This window comes from Myotis lucifugus, unplaced genomic scaffold, assembly GCF_000147115.1.
Source record: "Myotis lucifugus unplaced genomic scaffold, Myoluc2.0 scaffold_65, whole genome shotgun sequence".
NCBI lineage: Eukaryota > Metazoa > Chordata > Mammalia > Chiroptera > Vespertilionidae > Myotis > Myotis lucifugus.
This window is the reverse complement of record NW_005871113.1, coordinates 5,928,668-5,954,639: the sequence shown is the minus strand read 5'-3', so window position 1 is coordinate 5,954,639 and position 25,972 is coordinate 5,928,668. Positions and strand designations below refer to the sequence as shown.

At 44.4% G+C, this 25,972-nt stretch overlaps 1 protein-coding gene and 1 long non-coding RNA gene across 2 annotated transcripts; one reads left to right on the top strand and one right to left on the bottom strand.

The window, feature by feature from the left end:
• Positions 1 to 381: 381 nt before the first annotated feature.
• On the bottom strand, positions 382 to 10,686 carry LOC111826271. Its single transcript, XR_002829558.1, has 3 exons — positions 8,494 to 10,686; positions 6,144 to 6,284; positions 382 to 661 (listed from the first exon to the last, which is right to left on the bottom strand). It is a non-coding gene; the product is annotated as an uncharacterized LOC111826271 (long non-coding RNA).
• Positions 10,687 to 11,838: 1,152 nt separating this feature from the next.
• Positions 11,839 to 12,856, top strand: G0S2 (G0/G1 switch 2). The gene is made up of 2 exons (XM_006089925.3): positions 11,839 to 11,998; positions 12,129 to 12,856. Exon 2 carries the CDS (start codon positions 12,160 to 12,162, stop codon positions 12,469 to 12,471), a length of 312 nt encoding a protein of 103 aa, XP_006089987.1. The 5' UTR covers positions 11,839 to 11,998; positions 12,129 to 12,159; the 3' UTR covers positions 12,472 to 12,856.
• Positions 12,857 to 25,972: the final 13,116 nt, after the last annotated feature.

Below are 25,972 nucleotides of genomic sequence, written 5' to 3'. Positions count from 1 at the left end.
GCACATCCCTACTGGGGGCTGTGCAGGAGGCAGCTGATCAATCTCTCTCATCGATGTTTCTAACTCTCTATCCCTCTCCCTTCTTCTCTGTAAAAATTCAATAAAATATATTTTTTAAAAAAAAGAGTCAAAGCTCTTCTTTGACTGCAGATTTGTTACTTAACTTGGGGCCGTTGTCCAGCAAATGTGAGGGCAACAGAGAGAAGGCGCTTTCTTTTCCTGGGGCCACGGTGAAGGGTTTAGTTTGCAAAACCTGAAACATCACAAGTTTGCCCTTCTGGAAAACTTTGGAAACAGAGACAATGAGATCTCTGCAAGTTGCACCCGGAGGAAAATATCTATGAGACATACATGCCACTCCAGTTTCTAAGGGAAAAACCACTGCAGGGTCAGGGCAAATCTTCAAGGAGACAATTCCAGTTTCGTGCAGGGGTGAGCAACCATTCTAGTTTGCCAGGACTCTCTCGTTTAAGCTCTGAAAGTTCCATGTCCCAGGACACCCTTCAGTCCCCAGACGAATGTTCGGTCACTTGGTTGATCACCGATACTTTTTTCTCCCAGACGAGTTTTAAAAGTGTCACCCCCAAACGGCTCAGCAAGCTCTGCGTGAAGATGCATAATGATCTGAGAAAGTGAAGCTGGCTCCGAGTCCAAGAAAAACCTGGGTGGAAACAGCACATGAGAATAGAACTCTCCCATAGGCAGGAACTCGGGAAGCTCCTGTATGAATGTTAGCCATCTTAGTAAAGCAGTCCTCTTTTTTATTATTATTAATATGTTGTTATTGATTTCAGAGAGGAAAGGAGAGAGAGATAGAAACATCAATGATTAGAGGGAATCATTGATCGGCTGCCTCCTGCACACCCCCTACTGGGGATTGAGCCGACAACCCTGGTATATGCCCTGGCTGGGAATCAAACCTTAACCTCCTAGTTCATAGGACTAAGCTCAACCACTGAGCCACACCAGCCGGGCTAAAGCAGTCCTTTTTGTGGACTTGAGGGAAGAAAATAGTAGCCAAAAGGACTTTTGTTCTGGAGACTTATTCCTGCTGCTGTGGACTGATGACAGGAGGCTTTTCCCAGCCAGAGCATACCACAGACCCATCCTGAGCTTACAGATGCATTAACACCTCTGTCTTTTCCGAGTCAAATACTGCTAAAACAGGTTGCCCCTTCTTAACTTGGAGCTATTCTTAAGGCGGACATGCACATGCACCCTTACACACAGGCACACATGTAGAAACACTCAAATCCCTTGCACTTTTACGTATGACGTATTGTCTTGTTAGCTTTGGCCTGCTGCTCCATTAGCTAAGTTGCATTCAAAATGCACTTTGCGCCCTAACCGGTTTGGCTCACTGGATAGAGCGTCGGCCTGCGGACTGAAAAGTCCCAGATTCGATTCTGGTCAAGGGCATGTACCTTGGTTGCGGGCACATCCCCAGTAGGGGGTGTGCAGGAGGCAGCTGATCGCTGTTTCTCTCTCATCAATGTTTCTAACTCTCTATCCCTCTCCCTTCCTCTCTGTAAAAAATCAATAAAATATATATTTTAAAAAAAGAATGCACTTTGACCTGTACACACGCCATTATCTCCAGATGATTAAAGTCCAGAGTCCACAGCCGGGCACCCATAATCCTGCTGAGGAAAGCTGTGTTTCTGGCCCTAACACACAGCCTCCTTCACTCAAGTGCTCTGATCCAGCTATGCCGTCCCCTTGACCACACTTGGGCTTGAGTCATCTGGCTCTGTCTGCGCTGCCCTCTCCACCTCGGTGTCCTTGGCTAAGTCCTAAATCCAAGACTTGCTTCAGGTTCCTGGGCCAGTGCTGCTACTCTGCTGTTCTCTGTCAATTCTTCCCAAACACCAGCAGCAGAACTTACCTATACCATTCAATTAGCAATCAGTTCAGTTTTGCTGTGTGAATCCCTTCTGTCTCAACTTGACAAAAAAGTTTTGCAACTTTTAGTTAATTTGTGATTTGTCCCCAAACCTGGATTGCAAACTCTTTGACAACTCTTGCTCACTCTTTTTATCCCCTAATGAAGTGCATAACCCAGTGTTTGCACGTAGTAAGTGCTCAATAAATAGATATTGATTTATTAGTATGGATCCTTGGGGCAAGGGAAAACTAACAGATCACACAAACACTGACTAAGTGGTGTGATCTGAGACACATTACTTAAGCTTTCCATTCCTCAGTTTTCCCATCTAAAAACCAAGAATAATAATTTACCCACTGGGTAGAGTTGTTCATAAGATTAAGAAATTAATACAAACATTAGAAAGCATTAGGGATGCAATGGCTTTAGCTTTGACCATTCTATGTGAGCAATGATGGCAGCTTGGCCCAGGTTGGATGCAGTGAAAATGGAGAGAAGTGGATAAAGTCAAATTATATATTTGGAAGTAGAACAAACAGGACTTTCTGAAAAATTGGCTGAGAAAGGTGAAGAAAAGAAGGGAATAAACCCGGCCGGAGTAGCTCAGTTGGTTGAGCATTGTCCTGGCACCACAAGGTTGCTGGTTAGATTCCCAATCAGGGCAAATACCAGTTGGGGAATGTATAGAAAGCAACCGATCAATGTTTCTCTTTCTCTCCCTTCCTCTCTCTAAGCATGTCCTCGGGTGAGAATTATTTTTTAATGGAATAAAAGATGGTTTCCATGTTTGGGACTTTCGGAATTGGATGGGAAGTGATGCCATTTACCAAGAGGGATAAGACTAAGAAAGGAATAAGAATTTTTGTAAAGGAAAAAAATTAAAGAATTTTTTTGTATGTATTAAGTTAAAGACAGCCATTAGCTATCTAAGAAGAGCTACCTATTAGACAGCTTAATATGGAAGCCTGAAGCTCATGAGAAAGAAACAAACTTCAGAGTCATTATTGTATAGAGCTGTGCTGTCTAATACAGTAGCCACTAGCCACAATTATAGGGTGATTTAATTTAAATTTAGATTTATTAAAATTAATTAAATTATCAATTCAGTTTATCAGTCACGTAAGCTACATTTCAAATGTTCAATAGCCACAGGTAGCTAGTGGCTCCCATATTGGACAATGCAGATATATAATGTTTTCATCATTGCTGAGATTTCTTTTTTTTAAAATATATTTTATTGATTTCTTACAGAGAGGAAGGGAGAGAGATAGAGAGTTAGAAACATCGATGAGAGAGAAACATCGATCAACTGCCTCCTGCACATCTCCCACTGGGGATGTGTCCGCAACCCAGGTACATGCCCTTGACCGGAATCGAACCTGGGACCTTTCAGTCCACAGGCCGACGCTCTATCCACTGAGCCAAACTGGTTTCGGCATTGCTGAGATTTCTATAGGACAGCACTGGGCCTCACACCATGGGACTGCAGGAAATCATCTAGGAAGTGGTTCACCATTCTGGCTACACATTAGAATCACCCCAAGGATTCAGAGTCAGTTCATCTTGGGGAACTCCCAAGATGAATTTATAAAACAGTCTTTTATAAAAGCTCCCCGGATGACTGAAGTGGAGCAGGGCTGAGAACCACTGACCTAGGGAAATAATGTAGTCAGAGGGGAGGGATCATGGTAGACCCAGGGTGCCCCAACATTAAGAGCAGTGATTCTCAAACTTGGCTACACATTGGAATCACCTTTAGACTTTTAAATATTGCCCTAGCCAATTTGGCTCCGTGTATAGAGCGTCAGCCTGCAGATCGAAGGGTTCCACGTTTGATTCTGGTCAAGGGCACATGCCTCAGTTGCAGGTCCCTCCCCGGCCCTGACCCTGGTCAGGGTTCATGCAGGAGGCAATCAATCGATGTGTTTCTCTCACATTGTTATTTCTCTCTGTCTTTCCCTCTCTCTGCTACTCTCTCTAAAAATCAATGGAAACATTATTTTAAAAAATAATAATAAAAATAAAATAAATATTATTGATGTCTGCATCTTGCTTAGAGGGATTTCTGATTTCACTGCTCTTAGTATTACCTGGTTTTCAGAAATTTAAAAAGCTCCCCAATGATTCTAATGTGCATTCAAGGCTGAGAACCACTGACTGAAAGAGGGTGAGATGTAACAAAGGAGACCTAGAGAGAAGAAACTAATATAGTAGGATGAAAAATAGTAGAGTGCAGTTCCCTAAAGCAATAAGCAAAAATAAAAAGGAAGAAATGGTTATAACTGTTGGATGCGAAAAATCACTTCAATCAATAAACAGCCTGCAGCCTATTAGATTTTGGTGGGGTGGTGGGAATGGAAACCATATGGCAATGGGTAAAAGAGTGAATGGTTGATGAAGAAACTGTTACAGTGATTGTAGACAACTGATAATAAATAGTTTTAGTTATGAAGAGGAGCAAAAAACCATGCAACAGCTGGACAGTGATTTGGGGTCGTGGACTAGACTTTTTTTTTTTCTTCGTGGCCTAGACTTTTTAAGATATTAGAGTATACCCTCCCTGTTTTGGCTCAGTGGATAGAGTGTCAGCCTGCGGACTGAAGGGTCCTGGATTCAATTCCGGTCAAGGACACATGCCCAAGTTGCAGGCTCAATCCCCAGTAGGGGGTGTGCAGGAGTCAGCCGATCAATGATTCTCTCTCATCATTGATGTTTCTCTCTCTCTCTCCCTCTCCCCTTTCTGAAATCAGTAAAAAAATATTTTTAAAAAATATATATTAGGGTATGTTTGTATGCTAACAGAATACTATAGTGAAAGGAGAAAATAATTATTTAGGAAAAGGGAGAGATATGGCAGGACGTTCACTCCCTACCCAAAATCCATACCCAAAATCTGCATTTCTCCCAAGTTCTCAGATGATGTTGCTGCCTCTGTTCCCAAGGACAATCTTTGAGACTACTGGTCTAAGCTCAAGATGGTAATCCTTTCCTTCAAGTAGTCTTAGGGATGGGCATTCATCCCAGTTCTGGCCATGAAAGGAAGTCTCTGGAAGGATTCTAGGCAAGCTTTCTTTGGCAATAAAAGAGAAAGAACATCCTCCCTCCTTTCACTGGATGTTGTCATATTGAATGAAATGCCTGGCACTGTGGCAACTATCTTGGAATCAGAATGTGAAGACTATAATAAGTCTCCATGCTGGAGATATAAGATTACAAAGATGGAAAGAACCCGGGTTCTTGATAAAGTTACACTACTGAATTAATTGATCCTGAAATCCCTGCTTAAGTGAAATCATATATTTTTCTTATTATTTAATCATTTTGAATTAGATTTTCTTACTTGTAGCCTAAAGCAACCTGAGTTATTCATGGACTCCCAAAACCTTAATTAGATGAGCCTGGATTAGATGGAGGGGCAGTTCTTTATAGAAATAATCAGGAATGCTTCCTCCCTGGTAATGTGACAGAAAGGAGAGCAGATAGATTTGGTGGTTGGAAAATTAAGTAGCTCCTGTCTGATTCTTTCTATTTCACCAGGTCATGAGCTGTCTTTTCAGAGAGGAATAAAGATAAGTGACTTGGGTAACATAATAAATTATAGCAGATTGCCCATTTGAGATTTGTGGTCTTAAATTCACAGAAAATACAGTCAGCCTGAATGGGTAATTTACTCCAGCAATAATAAACTACTTGGGTATACATTGATATAGAACAGATAGCTGACTAACTCCAACCATGGTTAAGTCTTTCTGGGTAAAAACAAAAGAAACAGAGAAAGTCAAGAGAGTTCAAGGTGACGATGGACCACAGAATCTAAGCCAGGTTCTTCCTATCCTGGTTAGTCTTCCTAGTCTTTGTCAAGTTTTTGTTGTTGTTGTTGTTGTTGTTTTGTTAATCCTCATCCAAGGATATTTTCCCATTGATTTGTAGCGAGAGTGGAAGAGAGAGGGAAAGTCAGAGAGAAACGTCGATGTGAGAGAAATATACTGATTGATTGCCTCCTGCACAAGCCCTAACCAGGGCCTGGGCCAGGAAGGAGCCTGCAACCAAGGTACATGCCCTTGACTGGAATCGAACCCGGGACCCTTTGGTCCACAGGCTGACGCTCTATCTACTGAGCCAAACCGGCAAGGGCTTTGTCAAGTTCAAATGGGTTTTTTCCTGTCAACCCAGCAGGAGCTCCTAGCTTATATTAGTTCTCAATCACTACATAGCAAATTACTACAAACAATAGAACAAAATGCACTCATTAACTCACACTTCTGTAGTCAGACGTCTGGCACAGCGCCTCGGGGTCTCATGAAGCTAATAAATCAAGTTGTCCGGTGAGTTGCATCCTCATCTGGATCTTGGGGTCTTCCTTCAAGCTGATGTCGTTGCAGAATAATTCACTTCCTTACTGGCGTAGAAAGGAAATAAAATCGAGAGATACTTAAGAGGCAGAATGACAAGTCTTGGTGATTGTTTACGTGAGAGGTGACAGAGAGGGAGAAGAATAAAGGATGACTCCCAGGCTTAGGGCCTGAGCTACTAGCCAGACAATGAAGCCTAAAATAAAAAAGATGGCGGTGCACGTTTAAGGGGTAGAAATGTTGAATTTGGCTTTAGACAAGGTAAGCTTGATACCTGCAAGATATCCAAGTGGAGATGCAGCACAGACAGGGGACACAGGGCTAGAGCTCAGGTTTGTAGTATGTCATCTGCATTGAGGCAGTAATGGGAGCCTTGGAGAAAACTAAATCGCCTAAAGGAGCATGTAGAGTAAGAAAAGAGGCCCCAACACTGAGTCCTGAGAAATGCTGACATTTATAAGTTGTATAAAAAGCAAAAGTGAGAAAAAGAACTGAGTGTCCAGAATAGGGCAGGAGGGAAACTAGGAGACTATGATATCCTGGAAGCCAAGGAGAAGGTGTTCCTAGGCAAAGGGAGTGGTCAGCAGTTGCTAGGTATGGCATAGGCAGTTGATCATTCATGTAATTGTTCAATATTTGGCTCCTGCCTACCACTGCTTCATTTCCCCCATTTCTCGAAGCCCATCCTTTATGCTCTAACACCAATCTTGCCTCACTTCTCCTGGACCATGCAATGCTTTCTCATGCATCCTCCCATTTTCATATGCAGTCCTTTCTCATTCCAACCTCCCAACCCTGGCCCCCACTCTACCCTAGAGTTCCCTGGTGAACACTATCCATCCTTTAATACCTTAGCTGCTCAGTCATCATCCACTCTTGGGTCTTCTTTGATTACCTCCTTCCTGAATTGAATCAATGTATTTCTCACTCTATTCTTTGTGTACCTGGTATATATTTCCATTATTGTGCTTATCCTGATATAATGTAACAACTTATCTAATGTCTGTGTCCTCAACTGGAATATGAGCTACTTTGGGGCAAGGACAATTTTGTATTCTGCTTTTATAACTATACTTAACACAGTATTGAATACATAGCTAGCTTCAACAAAGGTTTCTGGACCTTAAAGGACCATGGGAACTGCTGACATGAAGCAGGAGGTAAAGACAACCAAATAATAAAAGAATAATAACTGAATCAATAACGTATTGATTGCTTCATTGGTGCCAGACCACTAAGCCCTTTACAGTGGTCTAGCTCACTCAAGCCTCACCACACCCCATCTTATAGGGGCTACCATCACTCTCACTTTACAGATAGGAAAATGGAGGCTAGAGAAGTGAAGTCACTTTTCCAAGGTCAGACCCTGGGAAGAGGAGCCAAGACTTAAACGAAACCAAGTCTGTTTGGCTCCAGATCCCTGTACTCTCAAGTCCAGCTAATATTGGAGCTTGGGGGAAGTCCCTTGTGCTGGTTGCAATCTGTAAAGTATAGCGCTGCAATTCAGATGTGGTATGTGGGCAGCAGGGTGCCCATGGCTACCCACGGCTCCCAGCACATCTGCATGCACTGGCAGCTGGTGGCTCTGCGTGACCAGAAGTCATGAGGGACAAAAGCAAAATGTCTATGAAGGGTCTGTTCCTCAGAGTTGATTTAACGAGGCCCTCGTGTCCTAGGAGCAGGTTGGAGGGGTGCCCAAGAGTGAGCCAATCGCTGCCACGTCAGACACTAAGCTGGGAGTGCAAGTGAAAGGTGAGGAACCCAGAGTGGAGGGAACTAAGCCAAGTTGCCAGGGCTTGGGTAATTATAACCCTAAGGACAAGCCAATGTGCCCAAAATAACTTCCCAAGAGAGTCTTCACTGATCATTTTGCAGTCTCTATCCCAGTACTGACTTCCAGGTCTGGGAAACTAGCATTGATTGGGCCTCTATTATATGTTAGCACCATGAAGGGTACAAAGACCTGTTCTTGCACAGATCCAGGGCAAGCCCACAGAAAACAATGGAGAAGTGCATGGCACAGACCACAACGGAGTGCCAACCTGTGCAATACAAGACACAAAGGCAGCTGCAGTTCACAGAAAGGAGTGGTCAGGGTGTGCTGGCACAGGCGGTGGTGGCTTCTTGGAGCACATGAATTGAAGGAAGGAAGACAGAATAGAAAGGGAACAGCATTCCAGGGAGGAAGAAGAGTATAAGCCAAGGTGAGGCAGCAACAATGCAAACGAGTTACTTCTTTGGCTGTGACAAACCCACCTGTGGAGCTAAGGGTTCTTGTTGGAGATGAGCAGGGGAGAAAGTTAGATGAGTAGAGAAGATCAGATCATAGAAGTCCTGGATTCCAAGAAATTCAACATGCAGAATCCAGAAATTCATCATGTGGGTGAGAAATCACCCCAGGCTTTACACAGGCAATGAAGAATAAAATGTAATTTAGGAAGATTTATTCAGTGGTCGTATTTGAGATGGATTTGAGAGAAGAGGACTAACAGCAAACCCCCCCCCCCAAAAAAAAGGCTGAATGCTTCTTTGAACGTCCGCTAAAAACCTTACTGCATGCAAACTTAGAAAACATGGTTCCCCACACACCAGGCTTCACAGTCCAGTGGGAATGACATTCATTAATCCCATAGTTACCTATTAAGCATCTACTTTGTACCAAGAAATATACTGGGCCCTGGAGACCCAGGGAAGAAATAAATAAAGTCCTGGTCCTTATGAAGCTCATTTTCCAAAGGATATGGAAGACAATACAAAAAGCAAATCAATAATCATATCTATATAAAGTCAGTACTAAGGGCTACTGAGAAGAATAAAGCAGGGCATTGGGTGATGGGATGATGGGATAACAAAATAATGCTACTAATGATTGAGGTCCATACGTAACCAACCACCCAAAAGACCTCTGTCCCCTGCTCCTTCAGTCTCCAAGGCACAGTTGTAGGGACAGCTCTCTCTTCCCTACTTCCCCCTTGGACTACACGTCACCCCTTTTTATTGATTTCTCTGCAGGTGGCTCTGGGTACCTTAATGTTTGGAAGAAAGGGATTTGGAAAGCAAAATAAAGTTTAAACTAGCCTTCTTTGTCTTCCTAGAAATGTCAAGAATTAAATATTGGGGTAGACTCAAGGGTAGGGTGACCAGCTGTTCCTGACAGCCCGGAACAGCCCCAGTTTCAGCACTGTACGTCATGCATCTTGGGGAAACCCCTCAGTCCTGAGCAGAGAGGGACAGTTGGTCACCAAGGCTGCTCAGACCTTCACAGCAATAACCTGTGACTGACCTGCGTGTTGCAACACAAGACTTTCCACCTCTAAAGTGACATCAGTGCTTTAACGCATGGGTTTAGTTTCCTAAGCCCTATCTAATCCCCCACCCTAGAAGCTGGGTTCTCTTTCCCCACCCAGACAGAGGAGCTGTGTCAGCAATTCCTAGCTAGGGGGTGATCGTGGATTCCTCGGCCTTCTATTCCCTTCATCTCTCTCTCTCAGCCCCAGCTAACACCTAAACCAGAACACCAACTCCACAGGCAACCCCAAAGCATGCCTCTCTGCCCAGCCCTGGCCAGCAAGCTGGTGAGGTCTGGGGGTTGAAGTCAGATTATCAAAGAGGAAAAGAACTCATGTGAGGTGCCGATGTGCCTTGCCACCAGAAATCACAAGAAAGGGGAACCCCAGATAAATTACAGTCTGCTGACCTTGAAGGACATGTGGTTTGCGTCCTTCGAGTTACAGAAACACCGGAAATACTGACACGTTAATTTCGGAGTTTTGGGTTCATCGCTGGGCTGACTCACCTTCAGAGCAGAAACCAGGTAAAGGCCCTGATATTAAGATGCACGTAACATGTTCTCCCAAAAGCCACCATGTTTGTGACACTCACAGATCTTGGGAAAGCCTACAGATCATTTCTGCCAGTTATTAGAGATTCAAAGAAAATGCCAAGAATGATATCAATCTCTCCTTGTTCTAGAATTTTCCTGCCTGACAAGGTTAAAAGGATAATAAGCAGGGGATACAATCTTCCCAGAAATAATCCCAATTAGGACCATTGTCATCTTGACCACTGTGTACAGACAAAAAGGTATAATGTTAAATTAGCTATTTAGGTAACCTTGACCAATCTGCACAAACCAATATATCTCCTGAACTATGAATAGCCCAGGCAAAAAGTAGTTATTTTTAACTAAATTGTCTGGGGAAACTGCCTTATCCCCTCCCCCAAGAAAGATTACTGTTAAATTTTTCAGAGACTCAAATTTTTGATCCCAGAAACAGCTCTTCCTCCTATCCCTCCCTGTGGGGCTTAGCTTGAATGATTGTGACAGGCTGTTGCAAGATTGCATCACTGACCTTTGCAATTTTCTGGCCACTCCAATTTCCCCCTTCCTCCCCCTGCCCTCTCCCTTTCCTAGTTTAAAGCCCTTTGGCCTACCAGTTTCTCCTTTTCCTCACTTGCTGACTCTGGCATATGGAGAACAAAGCTAAATCAGAACCCCCCTACGTACCCCTACTCCCTCACCCCTCCATCCCCCCCACACACACACACACATACACACAGGATGATGTTTAATCCTAGTCACAATCAGTCCAACCATCCTCACACTTCCAAGAGTACTCTCCATTCTTGACCTTCTTACCAAACTCTACTCTCACTCTTCTCCCCTAAACTATGGTGAGCTGAGCTGGCACGGTAGTTGCGCCCCCAGATCCAGGGAAGTGGCAAATAACTTTGAGGACAGCACGAAATGCTAACATTCCAGACCTGCAGGCTAACTTTTACACACAACCCCTCTTCCATCTTTGTCTCCCCCCAGCCCCCAACTTCGCTTCTCACTGGGGAAGGGGGACGATTTAGATTTAATGGCAGTTCCCTGATACACAGAAATACATACACAAACACCTGCAGGCACAGAGACTCACACACACACACACACACACACACACACACACACACACCACCTGTGCTAACAGGGCACCCTCAATGAGTAAGTTACCTCTCAGGTGACCCTCACAATGCAAGCACCTGTGAATAAAACCAGTCAGGCCAGACAGAAACGGTGGTATCCGCGCACAAGGCCTCAGGCAGAGCCTGGACACCTGCTCTGTTCTGTACCCCATCCCTCCCCCTTGCCTTCTCCTCTACGATCCCCCCCAACTGTGGGAAGATGACACCTTTCTGGATAAAAAACGAGTGCTTTTTCCTCTCAGGTAGAACCCCAGATGTCCTCCTTAGGGGTCCTTCTCAAGCTGCCCCGGACCAGGGACGCTGTGCACCCACCCACACCGCCCAGAGAGAGTCGGGTGGCAAGTGCACGCAGTTACCTCGGGGCTCGGGTTCTCACCCTTGCACGCACCTGGAGCAGGACCTCCCACGTGCAGGCTGCCCTCCCCTGCACCCTGGCGCCGTCTCCCCCTCCCAGGCCCCAGTTCACACAGGCCCGGCGTGCACAGCTCGTGGCCGCCCCACCCCCTCCCTGCCCCGCTCCTCCCCCCGGCCCCCCTTCCGGCTCTCCCCGCCCCTCCTCCGCCTCTCTGGCAAGCGCGCGCCCGGCGCTGGCCCCAACCCAGGGAGCCCTGGAGGCGGGTCCAGGAGGAAGATTTAAGCGACCGCGGGACGCCGACGGGGTGTCAGCTGTGGAGTCTCCAGCTGGACTAGCCCCAGCGGCCACAGAGGAGGAGAACGCGGAGCCGGACGGACGGACGGACGCGCTCACTGCCCAGCTCGCGCTGCCTCCCTAGGAGCTCGCTGTGCGGATCAGGTGAGCCGGCTGGGCTGGGCGCGGCGGGGCTGGGGGTCCTTTCTGCGGGGCTTGGGGAGGATGCTGCGGCCACCGGAGCGAGCCATCCCTCGGGGACTAACGGCCCCCCTTCTGCTCCGCTCCTCCCCAGGTCCCTTCTGTCCCCGAGAGCCAGAGCCGGCATGGAGACGGTGCAGGAGCTGATTCCCCTGGTCAAGGAGATGATCGCCCAGAAGCCCAGCCGGAGGCTGGTGAAGGTGTACGTGCTGGGCGGCGTGCTGGCCCTGTTCGGCGTGGTGCTGGTCCTGGTGGAGACTGTGTGCAGCCCCTTCACGGCCGCCAGCCGCCTGCGGGACGAGGAGGCCGCCGTGGCCGAGCTGCGGGCCGCCCGGGAGCGCCAGGCCCTGCAGACACAGGCCCTGCCGGAGAAAGGCAAGCAGCACGAAGACACCCTCTGCAGCCGGGCCCTCTCCAACCGGCAGCACGCCTCCTAGAAACTGTGGGAGCCCCGCAGAGGGTGGGCGAGAGGAGAAAGAAAGAGAGCGAGCGAGAAAGAGAGAGACGGAGACGGAGACCGACGCTGATTCCAGCAGGGGAGCGCAGGAGTCCTGAGCTGTGTGGACCTCGGAGAAGCCGCTGCCTGCTAGAACTGAAGGAGCTCACAGATTTCACCAAAAGGAGTTTGGGGTGGGTTTGCTGCCGTGCAGCACTGCGGAGGGATGGCATGTCCAAAGCCACGTGTCTTTGAGCTGAGTGCACCTGTCATTTTGCACTGGGGCCGAAGGAGGAGAGATGCTTTTTATATTATTATTGTTATTGTTATTATTTTTACAATGACCATTATTTTGCATTTTGAAAATGAAAACATTTTGTAATATATCTGTGTCTGATTCCTGGGGAGGGGGGGGCATGGTTCCCTGGGTGGGCGGGCAGCAGAGGGGGGTGGGCATGCAGGTGAGGGGTCTCCCTGAGTGAGCCCTGCAGAGCCCAGCGTCCTGCAGGTCAGGCTACCCTCCCTGCCCTGCTGGGAGCTCTGGTATTCATGTCCCATGCTTCTCAGTCGGTTGAGGATTTGGTTTTGTCTCACGTTGGCAGTGGGAAGCGAGAAACTTCCCTAAGTCCCACCAGACTTGGCATTTTAAGATCAGAAGATCAGCTTCTGAGCTAGGGGACATGAATGGGAGATACTGATCAGTTCTGGGACAGAAGGTGCATTTGTCATTTCTCACCTGTGCACCAAAGGCTCCTATGGCTGATACCTCTTTCTTCCTAACCATATGTTAGCAAGGGAAAGAGGGAGAGGAGGAAGGAGAGGGGGAGGGGGAGGAGGAAACCAGCCAGCTGGTAGGAAACCAGGAAAGGCAAGCTCCCAAGAACCCCTATTGGATGCCTAGTTCTACCCAGCCTTCCTCCCTAGAAACGCAAATTGCAGTAAGAGACCCTGCGGTTAGAAGGACAAAAGACGGGTTGTCACAGATCTGAGTCCTCTTCCTCCGGGACCAAGCTTGCTTGGCGGTAATAACTAATTCCGTGTGTCTGTCTATAGGGCTCAGCAAAGGAAATTTTGAACAATGACTCTTAAAGAGGTAACGCGGGACATGGGCTTGATGCCTCCCTCCTTGTGATTTTAATGTGTCTCCTGCCCTAGCCAGGTACAGACATGTCTCTCGCCATCAGTAGCGATGCGTTTTTGCCAAACATCCCAGTGGCTCCTGTCTTTGCCTCTGATCAGACCCTCTCCACCACCACCCCCTCCCACACACCCCTCCATTGTATTTCTGCCAGCTCAAATTCTACCCAGGGTTCTGGCCCTGATCAAATGTCATCTCTCCCTGAAATGTATCCTTATCGCGCCAAACAAAAGAACAACCAGAACTCAGTGAGAATAATGGAGGGGAAAGAGATATGTTTAAAGGAAGAAAAGAATATCAGTGGCACCCCTGTTCTCTCGGTTTCCAAATTGGGAACCTCATCCCTATATTAAGACATAGCCTCACCTTAAACGTCCAATCTTATTCTCCCAGTTGGTCTACCCAAGTGCCTCTCCTTTTATGTTAATATTCCTCCTCCCATTTAGCCACCACTGTGTCCAGCTCTCAGCAGCTGAAACCACCCCTTAGGACATTCCCCCCAAACTGATCCACTGCCAGACTGTTCTTCCTTCATGCAGTGACCCTCACTGATTGAAACTAAATAGGGAAGGAGATTCAGCGCAGAATTTCGGTCCAGAAAAACCAGTTGCATGTTCACGGAATTGTGAAGGCTTATTCTAGCAGCAGATCATGCGGAAAAAGACATAGGTATCTTCACCAATTACAAGTCCAGTATGAGCCAACAAGAGCTGGTGACAGGGCTGCCAAAACAAAGCAACACCTTATTGGTGAAAGCAGACTGTCCAGGAAGAGGGAAGAGAAGGTGGTTTTGTTTCACTTGGCAGTCCGCAGGTGGGAAACAAGAGAAGTTAAGTTCCACTGCCTGAGCGCTTGGATTTGCAATCAGACTCCCTACTTGTGAGCTCTAAGGCCTGGAACAAGTAAGTTACTTATAAACTGCCTACCTCAAGTTACGTAAACCATTTTCTCACCTATAAAATAGTTCCTTCCTCGTGGCATAATTTTGCGAATTAAATGAGTGAAGTGCTTAGAGAGTACCTGGCATATACAGCGAACCCTTGAACAATGTTAGAGGCACTGACTTCTGTTATAGTCAAAAATCCACGTGTAATTTTTGACTTCCCCAAAACTTAACTACTTTCATTATCCATGGGGGATTGGTTCCAGCTACCCTCCTCCCCTAGTGAATGCCAAAATCTGGGAATATTCAACCCCCCTATATAAAATAGCGTAGATCAATGCATACAGTAGGCCCTTCAAGTCTGTGGACTCCCAACCACGGATTGGAAAATGTATAAGTATTTATTGAAGAAGTTCTCGGCCCTGGACAGGTGGCTAAATTAGTTGGAGCATCATCCCGTACACCAAAAAAGGTTTCGGGTTCGATTCCCAGTCAGGGCACATACCTAGATTGCAGGTTCCAACCCTGGTTGGGGCACATATAGAAGACAACCGAACGATGTTTCTCTCACAATGATGTTTCTCTCTCTCTCTCACTAGATCCATGCAGTTCAAATCCATATTGTTCAAGGGTCAACTGTAGTAATCTTTCAGCCAATGACAGTTATTGTAATTGTGGTTGTTGCTATAATTTAAGACACAAATACTTTGATTAGAGTGACTTGGGCAGATAACAGTCCAGAACCCCTCTCACATACAGAAGAATCAAATCACTAGAGAAGAGAATATACAGTAGTGTCACTTAGCAATTGCCTTCAAATACTTAAAGGGCTGCTCTATTGGTCCAATGAAATACAATCAAGTAGACTTATTATATGTGGCTTGAACTACGACTAGCAAGGAAACAGATCTTAGGTCATTGAGAAATCAGAGCATTTCCAAACAACAGCTTGTCTTGTGATGTATAGTAAGAGCCTCATTACTAAAAGCACCCAAGCAGAAGTTAGACATCATCTGCCAGGGATGGTATAACGTGGAGAGGAAATTTCTGAACTTGGAGGGATGTTTGTCATATGGCCTCTGAGGTCCCATCCAATTATAAGATGCTAGGATTCTGTTTAGAACAACCACCAAATAAGGGTTGCTTCTCTAGAACCCACCATCCCTTCTTCTCTGTTTCCAATGCCTCTTTGCTCTTTTTCTCAGCATGCTGACAAAGATTTTCCTTCTTGCTAGATGACTATTAAAAGTAATGAATTTAATCCCCCAAATAAACTATTTCCTGATTAAATTTATCTAACTAATACTCTTGCCTCTTAGAAAATGCCTAAACCTAGTGGCTGAACCTAATGGTTCTCAAACTTTGTCATAATGAAACACTTATTAGTCACCTTGCTCAGTACAAAACTCCACGGAACTCTGATCTATGAACATAAATAAATATATTATTTTATGTTTTATCAGATGCCAATTTGCACTATGTTCTAGTGAAAACAAATAGTAAGAATCAACTGTGAGAATATTAAAAAGTTACCACATTCTTGGGGAAAGTTTGATTGCTCTATAATCATTGTACCCAGAATTAGTTTTAAACCCCTTGGCTCAATCAATGACAGCTCACCTCAGTTAAGACACTTTTATAAGCCAATCAATCAGTGATAGCCCTGAGGGTCAGCCAACCAGGAACTAACTCACCCATAAATAAATTTCAGAGTACCAGCCATCAAGAAATAAATGCTTCCATAAATGATGTCAGCCCACTTAGGTCTCAGGAAGGACACCACTCCCTGAACTCCATGCTTCCCAAAAATCAGCAATGTACTTACTGAGTTCCAGCTAATTTCATTGAGTTCTCACCATTTCTATGATTTTTAACCAAGCAGGTCATCTGGTTAATTATACCTAGGTGTTCGTATAAGGTCATTCGATATTTGGTGTGGAAAGTAGATCATTGAATGAGTAGGCATAGTTCTGTATATTAGACCTTTTGTTTTGGAGGTGTACCATTTGACAACTATTTTTGCCATTCAACTGCTTCTTCTCCTGGTGCTCACTTTTCTTTTGCTTTTATTTGTCTATATTAAAAAGTCTCATTATATGTGTTTTTGTTTTGTTCTGGAATACATTGTTTCTCATAGATGAATAAGGGCGTATTTCATATGGAATGGCCCAATAAGTCACCAATCTAGTCCAAACTGGTCCTAAGGTGTAATGGCAGGAGGTCCATTACAGTTTGGGAAAGGGCAATTGGTCAAACTTGGCTTTAGGTTCTACAGAACACTCATGTGGGCACTGTCTTGTCCATGTGTGGCAGATTACTTTTAGTCTGCATGCCAGGGTCAGATTGTCAGGTCATTAACTGCATGGCCCACTCCTAACTTTTGCTTATAAAGAGAACCCAAGATACCATTTGCAGGCACACACTCTCACTAGGTTGCCTCTCTTGGGTTCTCCTGTGTCACAACCCCAACTTCCTCTTGGAAAAACTCCTGATTTCCATATAAAGTTGCACTGTAAGCCTAACTCTTGCACTTACTTTGATAAAAAGCATTTTATTTAGAATAAAAATGGTCATTATGGAGAACTTTTGGCATGTCAAAATCAACAAATTAATTCATTTATAAGGAACCCCAGAATAAATGAATACATTTAAGAGGAACCCCAGAAATCTAAAAAGCCAAGTTTGCTTCTTTAACTAGTATGCTGAGGTTTAAAAAACAAAATTTGAACTCCAGCATGGTCTTTTCAAAGACTCTGAAACCAACCTTAATTTCATTTCTCTCTCTTTCCACTTATCTTTACCTGACCTTTGATGTGAGCCACTCATTTTTCAGAGTTTTACTGGGGGGGGGGGGGGAACAATCACAATATAAAATTGCAAAATCAGAAGGCAGCTCTAGCCGAAACCGGTTTGGCTCAGTGGATGGAGCGTCGGCCTGCGGACTGAGGGGTCCCGGGTTCGATTCCGGTCAGGGGCGTGTACCTGGGTTGCGGGCACATCCCCGGTGGGAGGTGTGCAGGAGGTAGCTGATCGATGTTTCTCTCTCATCGATGTTTCTGGCTCTCTGTCTCTCTCCCTTCCTCTCTGTAATAAATCAATAAAATATATTTTAAAAAAAAGGCAGCTCTAAAGAAGTTGAATGAACCATTCTTTGGTTTTTGTTTGTTTGTTGGTTGGTTTTGCTGTTGCTGATGTTTTTAGTTCAAATAAATAGAATTGTTTTTTAAAAAGAAGTTAAATTTAAACCTTGGTCTAGATAGAGCCATATTAAGAGTTATAATTAAGGATTTTCCTAAACCGCAGGAAGCCAGGTAGAAATCTGTTACATAGCTCAAGATTTTATTAGATAATTATTGTTCTGAACTACAGATCAGTACAACAAGTTCAGTTGTTAGTCCTTCAACTGGAGAAAAAAATTGTTTAAAACCAGAAGGGTAAGAAAGAAAACATTGTAATAACTCATCTGTGTCAAACAAAAAAAACAGTGTCTTCAGAGAGCAAGAAAAAAATTAAAATACAGTATAAAAGACAATTCCAGAAGCCTTTTTTAAAAGATTCAAAATTATAAACTAAATAAAAATAAAAACAGGTTTCAAGAAATTTTAAAAGAGTATTCTGGAGTGGAACAATAGTTGAAGTTAAGGAGGCTTTTCTTTTTCATTATTGCTTTGTTTTGTTTTTTTTTTCCCTTTTTCTTCTTATGGGCTCAAATATGAATAAAAGGATTTAATGAGAAAAAAATTAATTGAAATCCAAAATGAACTGTTTAGAAAATATTCAATATGTGGGTGGACATTTTCAGAGAGCCTCAGAAAGTAAATGAGCTAGAAATCTCCAGATAAGACAACTGGCTTCTGAAAGGAAAACAAGACTAGAAGGTCTTCTATCCTTTGAGAATTGGGAGTCTATAGGTAAATACACTTGTAGATAGTACAGTAGGTCCTCGGGTTACGTCGGAGATCCATTACTATGGTGCAACATAACTTGATTTTCACCCTAAGTCAGAACCCATCTATATAAGCACCTACATCACTCACATGGAGCACATACACAGCAGTAATGAAGTGAAACAGTAAAAAAAAAAATTAAAAGAAAGATAACAATTCCCGACCTTTACTTGTGGTAAATAAATAAATAATAAAAAACATAAGGCACATATGTACATACATCGAAATGATGGAACTTTTTTTTTCTATAAATAAATGGAAGATGGCGACATAACCACGGACCAACCAACGTAACCCGAGGACTGTCTGTATAAGCAGAAGGGTCATTGGAAGAACCAATGTCCCTTTTTGACTAAGAAACAGAAAGATGACCATCTAAAATCTGTCCAGCGATGCTGCTCCAAAGGAGACATTAGCACCCAACAACTTCAACCCTTCCTCTACATTGAAGTCCCCAAATCTCAGAGAGACCAGTGTGCAACCACATCAATTATACTCACCATCAAGGTAGAGCTATGCCTAGTTTGGCTTATCACTCTATTCCCGGCTCCTATGCCAGTGCCTGGCATGGACTAGGTGCTCATTAACTCTTTGTTGAATGGTGAATACATAAATGGGTGAAGAGAATGACCTCTTTGTTGACACACTGTTGTCTATGCCTTAGCCCAGTGGTCGGCAAACTCATTAGTCATCAGAGCCAAATATCAACAGTACAACGATTGAAATTTCTTTTGAGAGCCAAATTTTTTAAACTTAAACTATATAGGTAGGTACATTGTTATTAACTTAATTAGGGTACTCCTAAGCTGGCCTTTGCTAAAAAACGTCCTCAATCTGATTGAGGTACGTTCGCTGAGGTCGACCCCTTCCAACTCTCCCATCCACACTCGTCTTGTATACTTGTTTCAGATAGACGAGTATGAATGGGAGAGTTGGAAGGGGTCGACCTCAGGGAATGTACCTCAAAACAATGTTCCTCCCCCGCGCTGCATATCCCGCGGCCCGCCTGCGCCACGTCTCCCGTCGCCCGACCGACCGACACCCCCCACTTCTTCTAACGCCACTTCTTCAAAATAGACTCACCCAGGCCGAAAACCGACTTCTGCGCATGGGCCACGAAGTTTCAATCGCACTGTACGTGCGCGCCCACACGTGGTATTTTGTGGAAGAGCCACACTCAAGGGGCCAAAGAGCCGCATGTGGCTCGCAAACCTTAGTTTGCCGACCACTGCCTTAGTCCAAAAGAATGAAAGCCTCTGAATTGGGTATGATGCTCCATCACTAATCGGTGTAAATCAGGCTGGAATTATTGTCCCTACCTGGATCCTCTTGCAGGTCCTGTCTCCCCTCTACCATCCATGCTCCTGTTGATGGGATCACCCTAATGGTTTATAAGTCACCTAGGTTATTGCTTAAGGGGTTTATAATTGAGAAATGTGTAGAAATGCTCTTCAATGGTGTTGGGGGAATGAGAAAAACACTCGAAAATGGGTCGGCAAGGCAGACTTACTTTTGCGCAAAAGGGTGCGCTGCCATTAGCAACAATAGGGCAGGCAGGCACACACAATGAGGATTCCACTCCTATTTTTATCTATTCCAGTGATGGTGAACCTATGACACGCATGTCAGAGGTGCACACGAACTCATTTTTTTGGTTGATTTTTCTTTGTTAAATGGCATTTAAATATATAAAATAAATATCAAAAATATAAGTCTTTGTTTTACTATGGTTGCAAATATCAAAAAATTTCTATATGTGACACGGCACCAGAGTTTAGTTAGGGTTTTTCAAAATGCTGACATGCCGAGCTCAAAAGGTTCGCCATCACTGTCTATTCCCTGAGGAGTTACTGCGCCCCGATTGTCTGAAGGGCATGGCTTCACAGTCTGGCGCCAATGTCTAAGCAGAGAAAGGCAGGCTATAAGGAAGGAGACTGGATGTCTGTAGGGGAGTGGGACAGACGACCTCTTCTTCAGGAATGTTTACACTTCTGGTTACTTATTAGATTGTTAATTACCTGCCAGGAGATAGGGGGAGTTAATATCTAAGCTATAACTTTGATGGAAAAGACTTCTTAACTCTTACACAGAGAACACTGGATCACTGGAGTCTCTTTGTGGGAGGGGAAAATCTGTTCAATTCTTGTTTCAATACTTTTCTTTGAGGCAAAGCCAAGAATCTGAGAGCAAGCGCTAAAGGTGGGACAGGGGTTCTGCCTGGTGTGCCTCTGGCCTGTTTAAAGCTAACAATAGGAATGGATAAGTCTCCAGGGCAACCAGGACCACTTCCAATCATTCATGCCCTGGGGCTGCCTCAGGAGGTCCTCTGTCCTCTGGGGAACGCTGATGCTTGCGTCCAAGATTGGCCTACTCCGGCTTCCCTTTAGGGCTCCTCTCCCGGGAGTCTCCTGGCTGCAACCTTGGTCCCAGCACAAGGTCTTCCTTGACCTGGGTTTCACCTCCTTGTATCAGGTGGCAGACCAGCTGGTTCAAGTCCTGAACCAGATCTTTTGACTCCTCCCAGAAACCAACCAACTTCTGAGCAGGAAATCTTGCCCCTCCCCAAAGAGTGGGAAACCGCAGAGGAGGAGAGAGATGAAACAGAAGGGAAGGCAGAGGAGGAGAGAGGGGAAGAAAAGCACAAGGAAAAAAGGAGATCCATAAAAAGAAGTAAAATTTGGTTGAAACCTCAAGGTAAGACTTTTTAAAATCCCATTATGTTTTATAGCATCACCATTGTGTCAGGGCCTAGTAAGTACTCAGAAAACCACTATTGAAATAATGGAATAAATTAGAGGGCTGGGCTGAAGAGAGATTTCAGTGTCAAATGCTGGTCAAAGGGGAAAAAAAAGAAGAAGAAATGCCCAATGAGTTATGAAATAAATGTGTAGGAGGGAAGATGTAAGACAGATGGAACCAGACGCCTGTCACTGGCACTGAGAGCGTTCTGATCATCCTGGGACAGAAAGTTAAGATGGAATGAAAATGTTGCAAAAATCGTTTTTTAAAATGTCTGCACGTTCTTTGAAATCCTACAAAGATTGCAGGTCATAAGCATTTTTTTAAAAAATTGGCTTTAACCCGATGACAGAGTACAAACATCAGGCAATCTCCTAGGAATTGCTGAAAGTGCTGGAAACTGCATCTTGCAGCCAATCATCAGCCAGTTGAACATTATTAATATGGAGATCGGGAGCTTTGAGAAAGGCTCATTTTATTTCGAGAAGTCTTGTTCAATGGACCAAGGGAGGCCTACAGTTGTCAGTCACAGTTCTTCACATGCTCTTCACCTGTTCTTTAGTCCCAGTCCTGCCTGGCTGCTCAGGATGCTAGGATACTGACCTTCTGAGCTTTGAAAGGGCCTGTGCAGAGCGAATTCAAAAGCACTTCTTTCAGGCCAGTTAGAGAAACGCTGACAGGAACAGGAAATGCCAGTCCCCACTCCCACCATTTACCCGAACCCTCACTTGCCATCAATAACAGTATCACCCAGAAGCTTGCGGTTTACTGATCCAGTCTTGGAGGGATTTAAACAGCGAGGCTCAGGCTTTGGAAAGCGTCTACAGACAGACGATGGCGATGTGTTTTCCCGACGGCTGGCTTTTAAGAGTCCCGCTCCCCCAACTTTTCCAACAGAGCTTAAGAATCCAGAGGGACACGCTGAAGTGCGCTTTTTAGTGCCAGTATTTCTCGTTGGGGTTGGTGTGAGTAAATCAGAGTCAGAAGCTGGAAGGAGGGTGGAGAGACAGAAGGATCTCACTTCTGCTTGCTTGCCAAGATGTAAAAGGAATTGCCTTTCCCTCCGTAGCATGATATGAAAATAGAATCCAAAAATCCAAGGTTGCTCTTTATATTATTTCAGTACAGCTCAAAGCTTCCTGCATCCAGTTTCTGAGCTGGAACAAATCTTAACGCTAATCTAATTTAATTCCTCTCATTTGCCAGGTGAGGGAATTAAAGCCCAGGCAAGGGCAGGGCCTCGTCCAAGGTCACACGTATGTCAGTGGTGGAGGGGAGTCTGGGACTCAATGCGCCTGGTCCCACCCAAACTTTACAGGAAAGATGCCCCAGACGCCCGAGAACTCATAAATACTGCATCTGCTGATTAAATAAAATAGTCTGTTAAAAGTTGCTCAATTAATCCTGGCCTGGCCAAAATGGACCGAGAGAAAAGATTTGCCTAATAGTTAAGATTTTCCAGAATCTGTTTTGTAACTGTCAGGGGACTAGAGACCATGGAAGAAGGATTTAAGGCAGGTTTGTCCTAAGAGAACTAGAATATTTTACATTCCTACCATTAATCCAGGGTTACATATTTCATCTCTTTATATAATCGCGCGACGTCTCCATTTTACAAATAGTATTTTTTAATTTGCTCAGATTCACAGAGGGAATCACATATTCTGCAGCTCTCCTTAGTAGGCCCAGGATCACAATCCGGACTAACGTGGATACTTATAGTTCAGTGGCCACGCCCCCATGTGCTCCAATTTCAGTCTACTTGAGGTTCCTCAGGCATGCCGTGCTATTTTGAGACCCCTTGCCTGAACACGGGGAGTTCCCTCTGCTTGGAATGCCTTTCCCCCAACTTCATCTCCATAACTTGTACTTTTCCTTCAAAACTTAACTCCAGGGCCACCTCCTCCCAGAAGCCCTTTCCCCTCTCTGGGCTGATTTGGATGGCCTGTTCTGTACTCCTCTAATAACTTCTCATCTGCAAAAGATGGTTAATGATATCCAACGTAAAAACGGTAACAAGAATGAAATGAGGTTATCGTCATGAAAATGGCTAGCACAAGGCAATATGCGCACCCTTATTACTGTATAGTATATTATTAACTATCGTGACTTTTAATTTACTTGCCTGCCTGCCTTATGATTAACTACAACTTCCTTGAAGGAAGATAGCAAATATTGCTCAGCTTTTATATTCCTGGCACCTAGCATAGGTTAGATTATTTATTAGTGCTCAATAAATGTTTGGAAAGACTGGATGAATAAACAAATGAAATGTTTTTCCTCCTTTCCTTCCATTAAAATGATTTAATGTCTCATTTCCACACCTGACTCTTGGGTAACCTAGGGGAGGAGATAGAAGATGTCACAAGTTTCCCCTCATTTCAAGCCCGACAGTCTCCTCGAAAGAGCTATCTACCTAGGGTTAAACCTGGGAGTTGAGAAGCCATATTCATTTCTGCTTTCATACAAAATGCACTTATCACAGTAGGAGAATTGACATGCTATAAACCACAAGGTCAAAGAGAACTGGAATGGAAACAATAGCGGATAAGAGATGTCAACACTCTTTTGCAAGAGGGAAAGTAAATGGACGAGTGATACGTGACTTAGCAAACGAGACCACTGGAGGAAGCCCAAGTGCCCATGGCAGGACGCCAACAAGAAGTCACAGAGCCCAGGAGAGTCTCAGGAACCAGGGCATCGGATCTCAGAACAGAGGGAAGAGGGGCCAACAATAGGAGACACTCCAGATCCCCTTTCCTGCCCTCCAACTGAAGAAGGAAAGTCTATATTTTGGAGAAAATGGCCTAAGAGGCAGTGGGCTCAGTAGAGCGTGGGTTTAGGCATGGAGCTAGAAGCAGGATTAGAGAAAGACTCCATCCTGAAAGATGAGATTCCCCAGCTCCTCGTTCTGGCTCAGCTCCCGGAACACCAACAGCCGGGTTTATATCCCTCTCCAGCCCACACTAGGCAGAAAAACTAAGGATTCCTCTGTGTAGAAGATACTCAACCAAAGAGAAAACAACTAACGCACTGGTATTTGGGGTCCCCCAATGAAAATGCCCAGTACCCTCTGGATTATCCAACAGTAGAGCTAACAGCCAGCCCTGCCTTTCCATACAGCGCCCCCAACAGCCAAGGAATGGACTCCAAGGATCATCAATCATGGAATAAAAGCCTCTGACATTGAAGATAAAAACTCCATAATAACCGAGAGAGCAGAAGAAATCGTTAATTCACAACAACATCGAAATTACCCCCTGAGATAAGGAAAAACAGGGCCTCCATGAGTGAAGACCAGGAAACCAATGTTTTTAAAAAGTAGTAGGGAACAAGAAAGAGCTTTTTAAAATAAATTTTAAAAAGTGCAACTAGAAATATAAATTTAAATGAAGCATTGCAAGATAAAATTGACAAAATCTCCTGGAAAGCAGGTCAAAAAGGAAAATAAATTTAAAAATAGGACAATAACAATAAGAAGCTTACATGGATTGATCCAGGAGCGCTGACATCTTCTAATTATGAATTCCAAAAAGAGAGCACAGAGAAAACTGAGTAAAATACATTAACCAAAAAACGAATGTCTCCAAAATTTCCCACAATGAAAGATTTGCATTTCCCTATGGAAAGGCCCCAGTGTGTGCTCAACACAATGAATGAAAAAAAAACTCTCCCCAAAGTACATCATTATAAATGCTAGAACCCCAGCAATAAAAGGATCCCAAAAGTTCTCGAAAGAGGAAAACCAGTTCACAAACCAAGGATCAGGAATCCAGGCAGCAATTGGACTTTGCAGGGTCAACACTGGAAGCTGGAAACTGAAAGGCAATCCAGCAATGTCTTCCCCTTCCATGAGAAAATAATCTTCAACCTAGAAATCCCTACCCAGCCAAACCATGAATCAAGGCGAGGGTGAAATAAGGACAAGCAGGCAGAGCTGTCACCCTGGGGTTTATGCGGCTGTGATCTGATGGATGGGTGCCCATGTGAAAATGTTAAATGTAAAATAGCACTCTTGCATCCTAGGTCTCAAAGAATTTCCTTACCACTTAGGGAAAGTTACCCGGGAGAGAAGTCAGAGTTCTCATGTGGATGGCAAAGGGATGTCCCAGCGACCAGCCTATCAAGCTTCTAGTGCAAATGGGCACAGCAGGATGAGGGCTCCAAGAGGGACATATGAGGGGAAAATATCAGATTACCCAATTAATTTAACCAATTTATTTTTCTAGCTCTTGTCAGAGGATTTGGAGAACTGAGCAAGCAAACAAACAAAAGTGTGATTGTAAACTCTGGTAAAGAGGGAAGGTGGGGAGAATAAAAAGAAATGCAATCACTGTACATTACATTGCTGAGCTGTAAACAATTAGTCATAATAATATGAACACTGACTTGATTTAATTAAAATGATGAAAGAATAGTACTAGGAGTCTAGAAGAAAGGAAATGAGTCTCTACATGTGTTGTTAAAAAAGCAAAATCCTAATATTTCTTAGTAGAAAGTCAATAAATAATTTCTCAAATTGCATAATCAAAGAACAGTAGTAAAAAGCATATTGTTTTAAAATATGTGGTTAATTCTCAGAGGGAAAAAATAAGATTTAAAAAAGGGGTTGCCAATGTGGCTCAGCTGGTTGGGTATCATCCACTGCACCAGGAGGTTGCCAGTTCGATTCCAGGTCTAGGGCACATGCCTAGGTTTCAGGCTCGATCCCCGGTAGGGGGCATGCAGGTGGCAGCTAATTGATGTTGCACTCTCACATCCATGTGTTTCTCTCTTTCTCTCTCTTTCTCTCTCC

Excerpts from the sequence above, each read along its gene's own strand:
- G0S2 (XM_006089925.3), top strand. The coding sequence starts at position 12,160 with ATGGAGACGGTGCAGGAGCTGATTCCCCTGGTCAAGGAGATGATCGCC.